At 39.7% G+C, this 7,993-nt stretch overlaps 1 protein-coding gene across 1 annotated transcript in view; it reads right to left on the reverse strand.

Annotated features, from left to right (window-relative positions):
• Positions 1 to 7,993, reverse strand: part of TESK2 (testis-specific kinase 2) — a 211,009-nt gene that overhangs the window by 84,392 nt on the left and 118,624 nt on the right. The window contains exon 3 of the mRNA XM_006839702.1: positions 4,717 to 4,838. Coding sequence (XP_006839765.1) covers positions 4,717 to 4,838 — 122 coding nt within the window. The remainder of the gene's footprint in view (positions 1 to 4,716; positions 4,839 to 7,993) is intronic.

Consider the following 7,993-nt stretch of genomic DNA (forward strand, 5'->3'; position numbering starts at 1 on the left):
AGTGTTGATAGTTGATCCAAGAAGAATGAAGTCCTTGACAACTTCAATCTTTTCTCCGTTGATAAGAATATTGTTTATTGGTCCAGTGGTGAGGATTTTTGTTTTTCTGACATTGAGATGCAACCCATACCGAAGGCTGTGTTCTTTGATCTTCAACAGTAAATGTTTCAAGCCCTCTTCACTTTCAGCAAGCAAGGTTGTATCATCTGCGTATCTCAGGTTGTTAATGAGTCTTCCTCCAATCCAGACACCACGTCAGAATTGGAGCTCTGGTAGTGTAGAGGTTACGAATCGGGCTGCGAACCTTAAGGTCAGCAGTTCGAAACTACCAGCTGTTCTGCAGGAGAAAGATGAAGCTTTCTGCTCCCGTTAAGAATTTACTGCCTCAGAAACCCTGCACAGGGTCACTATGAGTCGACCAATTAATTAATAATAGTAGTAGACACTTAACAAATGGGAAAACTAAGGCTCAGAGTGGTTAAGTAACTTTCCTATGATCCAGAATTTGAAGCCAGACATATACTTGAATATACTTGAAATGGCTTCGTTTTTAACCATTATTATTATGTCACTTTTATTGAACATTTTGCTGTAATGGAATAAACGGTAATTTCCCCTATGCATTTGTTAATCCAGTTCATGATGAGGATATTAATTGTTGAGAGAAAAAATGATTGGCAGGAAATATCTCAAAATGTTAATACTAATTTTATCTCCAAGTGCTAAAATTAAGGGGAATTTTTATTTTCTTGCTTTTGCTAACTCTCTGTAAAATACAAGTGGAAGCCATGTCTGATTTCCCCTGGCTTCACATGGGGATAAGATAATCAAACTCAAAATCAGCCCAAGGCCAATTCCAATCAAGCAGAGGCAGACATGCTTCCACCATACAACCTGCTCTACCTGATTCTGACACCAACCATCCCTCCCACAGCACTCTCTGCTTCATACCTGGGTTCCATAATCCATTGCAATGGCCGCACAGAACTCATAACAATACTCACAATTATGGGATTTATTAGGGACATGAATAGAGTACAACTCAGGATCAAAACAAACTCAGGACACAGCAGTTCTCCAGTCAGCCTCTTTCTTGTCTGCCATACTGCAGGCATGCCTCACTCTTGTCTTCAGCTTCTCAGTCATGCAGCTCCTTGGCCTCTGCCCTACTCCAGCAAGTGTTACAAAGCTCTTTTACCAGTCTGCGAATGCTCAAAGGGAACAGTCTCCCAGCCTGTATTCAGTCTGTGGGCCTAGAGCTGCTCTGTCTTCCCATGTTGCCGTTTCTCTAGGTAGAGATCTCATGCTCCACTCATGCTCTTCTTTCTTGGTGGTCCTAGAATTTTCCATCTCAGCTTCCGAGAAGGCTCTATTTAAACCTAACTGACGGGCAAAACTAACCAATCTCAATCTTAGAGTCTTATATGCCTTATTTGCATGGTCCCACCCAATCACTTGGTGGGAATTAAGAAGACTTTGGATAAAAAAGTCATCAAGTAAATTCAAGTCACCACACTCTCCTTTCTATATGTCCCACAGTGATCATCTATCAATTGTGTAATAATAAAAAATAAAATAAATATATAAGGGGTGCTTCAAAAGTTCATGGAAAAGTTTCGTGATTTTTTAAATTCCGCTTTCCCACAAATTTTTTGATGCTCTCTCATATGATTTATTAAGTTGAAACATGATCAAATTAAAAATAGCATATCAAGTCTTACCCACCTCACCCTCCAACATGGTGGAGAGGCCTCCTAACTGATCTTTTGCCTCGCAGCCTACCTATCATGAAAACACCTGCATCTTGCCATCATTTACCCTCTGTCATGTCTTACTCAGATCCTAGTACATAAGGCATAATCTACTAAGCTTTATGCAAAACATTTTTGCACACCTTGGCCCCATTTTACTTTTCTAGCTTTAGCTACCAAAACTACCCTATTGAATTTTCAGAAAATTTTCAGAAAATTCAATATGGGAGAAAGAGCCCAGGACAACACATATTCTTTAGATCTCAATTTCTTCACTAGAAAGTTACTGGAAAATTAAATCTTTAAATAAGTAGAGTACCCAGCCCACAAACCTTCAGTAAATGATGATTCTCTACTATGACTAGCCAAATAGGTCTTTCCTTAGCGACTCCTGAGAAAGCTTTACATTTTCACCCCTGTACTTTACTTATAAAGAGCTCTGGTAGCGTAGTGGTTACAAATCTGGCTGTGAACCTCAAAGTCAGCAGTTCAAAACTACCAGCTGTTCTGTGGGAGAAAGATAAGGTTCTCTGTTCCCATAAAGATTTACAGCTTCAGAAACCCTGTACAGGGTCACTATGAGTCAGAACCGACTCCACGACACATAACAACAGCTTTACTTATACTATTTTATTCCTTTCTGGATACCTTCCTATCTTCTAAAACCCTATCAACCCCAGAAAATATCATCTGAAGACAGGGTTTAAACCTTAAGCCAAAAATATCCAATTATCTTCTTAAAACTAAGCAACAGTTTAGCTTAATGAGTCAAGTATGTCTGCCTTAAACATTAAACTCTTTTAAGGAGTCCTGGTTTCGTGCTATAGGATAAGCACTGGACTGCTAACCATAAGGTTGGTGGTCCAAACCCACCAACTACTCCTTGGAAATCCTATATAGGGTCACTGTATGTTGGAACCAACTTTATGGCACGAAACAACAATGACAACAATACAGATTCAAACTGACAACACAAATGCAAAGACTAAAAAAGAATCTCTGTCAGTGGGGTTGGGGAGAACAACTGAGAAAGGACAGTGAGAATGGGTGCATAATTTGAAGAATGGAAGCTATGTTGGTGAATGTAGGAACTGTTGAACTGGTGTCTGTTTTGTGGTATATATTCTCAACAATAAAAAAAATATTTTAATAACACTATCTTTCTCCCATCAGTGTAAACCCCCTTCCAAGACTAAGACTCAATGGGAATACATGCTCTGATTGGTGACCAGGCTATGTCACTGACTCTGGGCCCAAGAGTCCCCAGGTCTTGCCACACTGCTGGCCAACCAGGTCTCCAGCCAGGTTCACAGAAGTCTATTGAACATTGTAGGGCTTAGCTTGCAGCTCCATTGCTGTTTTTCCAGAGTCAGTGACATAGCCACAGAGGACTAGAGTGGAGAGTGAAGCGTCCAGCTGATAGGAAGAGAGGGTATATGCACAAGAACACCCACACTTGCAGATAATACCCACTTGACCTGGCTTCAATGACTGGACGATCAGAGCTCAACCAGAAGAAGAAAGAAGAGGAAAAAAAGAGTAATCTGATACAATTTGATGAACTTGACCTACACCTATGGATGCAGTAGCTCAAAAGAGGGAACAAATCCTTAAGCAAGGATCATGCCCACCCCCTCCATACACAGAGTAGACAGGGATAGGCAACTTGGACATTGGCTACCCAAAATGGGGGGGCTACAAAAGGAAGAAGTGACTGGCTTACAAGCTTTCAAGAGGGAACCTAGTTCCAGGGGGCATGAAGGAAGGTAGAATCTCCACTGATGGGTCTCTTGTAATACAATTGTGAATAATTGTTATCAGGACTGCTTGTGAGGGTTGGTAATGTAAAGGTAGATGTTTTGTAGCAAAAGGAGGGGAGTGATTAACTTTTCAGTCTAGGAGCGGAAGTCCCTGGGACCATCAAGGGAGAAGAGCGGAAAGCGGGACCCTACTCAGAGAAGCAGTGATGCCATGCATGGAGGCAGAGACGATGACGTGGAGAGATGAAGCAGCTGGGGACTTTAGACCCAGAGAGGGAGAGAGGCTGTGTGCTGACGACCAGAGGGCAGGCTTGTAGTGCATACCCTTTGGTTGGTTGATGATGCATGGAAGGGATTGTAACCATAGCAATGAAATGATATACAATAGGATGAATGTAAAACTAATGTTCTCCCATGTAAACTATCACATAATTCACAATAAAACATTTAAAAAAAAACCAAAGCAAAACACTATCTTTCAAATGGAATCCTGGTATGATGTTGTAGGATAAGCATTGGACTGTTAACTATAAGGTCAGCAGTTCAAATCCGCCAGCCACTCCTTGGAAACCCTATACAGGATGGCTATGACTTGGAACTGATTAAGTAGCAGTTAACACATAAGCACTACCTTAAAAATCTACTGAACTGAATTATCTTATTTGGAAATATACTGAAATCACTAAAATAAGAAAAATTCAGATATTGATTACTAGAAAGTGATGATTATATAATTTTAGTATATGTAAAACAATTCTCCTTTTAAAATGCAGTGTGTCTTCTCCTTATGAGTGCTAAAATGTTAGGGATAGACAGATTGAGGGCACAATTTTGTCTTTATTTCACTGATTTAATTATGATTCCCCACAAAGCAATTAAGAAATTTAAATAACCATATAAATATCAAAGTCTTTCCTCTTTGATAAATTACAAATTTAGTAATAGGAAACAACTATTCTAATGAGCTATGACAAACAGAAGTAATTAGAGCAACAAAACAAGTTGCTTTATTCAGTGCAGTTAATCATCAGGAAATTATGTCTCAAAAAGTAGAAAAAGATCTAGTGCACAGCTAAACCCCAGCAAGATAGATGCAGCATGATATAACCTGAGTCCCTCTTTTTAGATCTCAACATTATTCTAACAAACCTCCAACAATGCTTCAGCTTTCTCCCTGGTCCCCAAAAGAAGGAAAAAGCCATTACCTAAGAATGTTGGGATGGGAAAGTCTATTCATGAGCTGCACTTCCTTCAGCATGTTTGCCCGGTTACTGCTCAATGTGTTCATCTTCAGCGCCATCACCTGACCAGAAGCTCTGTGGCGCACCTAGAAAACAAAATAGTGTAAGAAAAGAGGTTCAAGGGCAGCAGCTATAAATTAGTCAAAGTCTCTACTTGAGAACATGCACAGATGTTTTAGTGTCAGTTTGGAAAAAGCAGCAATGGTAAGGGGATGTTTTTCTGTAAACCCTAATTACATTAGGGTTCAATTTCCATTAATGAAGATAGAGTTATTACATGCAAGAAAAAAATAATTTCACATTTTTGTTGTTGTTGTTGTTAAGTGCCATTGAGTCGGTACTGACTCAGAGCAACCTTATGCACAGCAGAATGAAACACTGCCCAATTCTGGGCCAACCTCACTATTGTTGCCATGCTTCAGTCCATTGATGCTGCCACTTTGCCAGTCCATCTCACTGGGGATCTCTCTCTCTTTTTTCTCTGACCCTCCACCCTACCAAACATGAATGATAGCCTTCTCCAGCAACTGGTCCCTCCTGTCCAATGTATGAGAGATGAAGTTTGGCCATCTTGGCCTCTAAGGAGCACTCTGGCTACACTTCTTCCAACACAGATCTGTTGGTTCTTTTGGAAGCCCATGGCACTTTCAATATTCTCTTCCAACACAACTCAAAAGCATCAATTCTTCTGCAGTCTTCCTTATTCACTGTCCAGCTTTCGTATGCATATGAGGTTATTGAAAATACCATGGCTGGGGTCAGATGCACCTTAGTCCTCAAGGTGACATCTCTGCTCTTCAACACTTTAAAAAATTTCACATTTAGCTGGCAAAAAAAGCACTACTAATGAGCATTTCAAGAAACTATGTCTTTTTTTCTGTACCTTAGGAAAAAAGTAGGGGAAATTTCAGGTTGATTCCTAATACCAACATTGGGAAGTCTTAGGACTCCTTAAGGGAAAACTTCCTCCTGTGGAATTTTCAGTGTACACAAAAAAGGAGTCCTGGTAGCGTAGTGGTTATGAATCGGGCTGTGAACCACAAGGTCAGCAGTTCGAAACTACTAGCTGTTCCACAGGAGAAAGATGAGGCTTTCTGCTCCCGTAAAGATTTACAGCCTCGGAAACCCTGTACAGGGTCGCTATGAGTCAGAAACGACTCAACGGCACATAACAACAACAAAAAAGATGTAAGCCTTACACAATACTTACTAATGTTCAAACTCACCAGCCTCTCCTCGGAAACCCTATACAGGGTGGCTATGAGCCAGAACTGACTCTACAGCACTTAACAACAACCATAAACTGTCTCTGGAGTCCTGGTATGGCATTGTAAGATCAGCACTGGACTGCAAACTGCAGGGTTGCAAACCAGTTGCTTCTTGTAAATCCTATTCTGGGTCACGATGAGTAGGAATAGACTTGATGGCACTTAGCAACAACAACAATAATAAACTGTCTTTACAAGACATTAAACCCATATCCTCAAAATCTCCCCCAAGCACCAAAAAAATTTACCTGTAAAGGGAAAAAGCACTACATGATAAATATAGAAAAAAGTGTGTGGATAGTTTTAAACTAATCTTGTAGTAATCCAGCCCAAAGCACCTTGTAATCATTAAGCACATCACTCACATTCATACCCATATGCAGAGTAAAGTCTACTTCTAAAAGAATCTACCTTCTATAGAATTCGATCAATTTTACATGTGAAAATATTTTATAAATTTCAATGCACACTCCACAAGGTTAAAAAAACCACAATATTTGACTAAAAGCAAATTTAATTATGTTTTCACCTGCTAAATATGGTCTCAGAAGTAGTACAATGAGAGCACCAGAGAAAATATTTAGTTCCCTTACCCAAAAAAGGTCTCTATGAAGTGCCATTAAGTGCTCCACTATTAGCAGAAAGGCTGGCTGTTTGAATCCACCCAGTACACCTCAGGAGACAAGCCTGGCAATCAGCTCTGAGAGGTCACAGCCTTAAAACCTTATGGAGTTCTACTCTATAACATGTACGGTCACCATGAGTCAGAATCAACTCAGCTTGACAGAAACTAACAACAACCCCAAAGAAACTCAATTATTCATTGAGATGTAGGTATTCCCACGGAGAAATTATGAGTGAAGTAGTAGAAAAATTAAGAAATGAAATGAAGTCCCAGGGACCTCACTGCTTTCTTATTAAAAAAGAAAAAAATCATTTTATATTTTGCACAACACAGACCTGCTAGGTAAAAACGTATTACTTCAATATGCTATATTAGACCAAGTGGGAATTCCAATAGAAAACATGACAACTGACTTAATTCTTAAGCCCCCATAAACTCTTTCCAATGGCAATAGCCCCAGAAACTTAGCATTTCTATTACTATATAAATACAGGGCATCCCAGTTTGTCTTAGAATCCAAAGAAACAATGTTTCAGAGTGACAGGACAGAGAGAGAACGGAAAAACAAAAACAAAAACTCAGAACCACAGAGACCCTGATCAGAAAAACTGAGGAAGAACACTGGCTGCCTCTGCCTCTTCTAGATCACTTGGGGAGATTTGGAACCCAACCCTCTTCCCAGTGCATCAATGATTCTGTTGTCATGCACCTCGTGATTGCTGAAAGAGAAGTGGCTTTCCTTTTCAGATCTGCATGGATAAGTAAAAAGAAACATTTATAAGCAAGAACTCACTGACAGTATTTTTCCAATTCTATTGACAGAAGAAATATGTTTTAATAACTCTCTATCCTGAAAGTCACTCTTGTTCATTTTTCTTAAATCAACTGAAATTGAGTTTTTTACAAAATGATAGCTGTTAAGAAAGTTTGATATTTCTTACAAAGTGTGAAAAGCCAGGGTTAAATAATTTATGTTTCAGATTAATCTTGGGGGGGGGAGGAACTTATTTAAACAAGTGGGCAGAATGCCAAACATGTTCATAACTCATTGTAATATATCTTTCATCTACAAATGCATCATCCTCTTCATTTCTCTTAGTACTTATTTTTCATGTTGTTAGGTGCCAACGAGTTGGTACCGACTCATAGCGACCCTATGCACAAAAGAATGAAACACAGTCCTGGGCCAACTTCACAATTGTTAACACACTTGAGCCCATTGATGCTGCCACTTTGCCAATCCATCTTTTCATGGCCACTATTGTTGTTGTGTGCCGTGGAGTCAGTTCCGAGTCTGTAAATCCTTATGGGAGCAGAACGTCTCCCCTTTCTCCCATTCATGGCCACT

This window comes from Chrysochloris asiatica, unplaced genomic scaffold (genome assembly GCF_000296735.1).
Source record: "Chrysochloris asiatica unplaced genomic scaffold, ChrAsi1.0 scaffold00026, whole genome shotgun sequence".
Lineage (NCBI taxonomy): Eukaryota > Metazoa > Chordata > Mammalia > Afrosoricida > Chrysochloridae > Chrysochloris > Chrysochloris asiatica.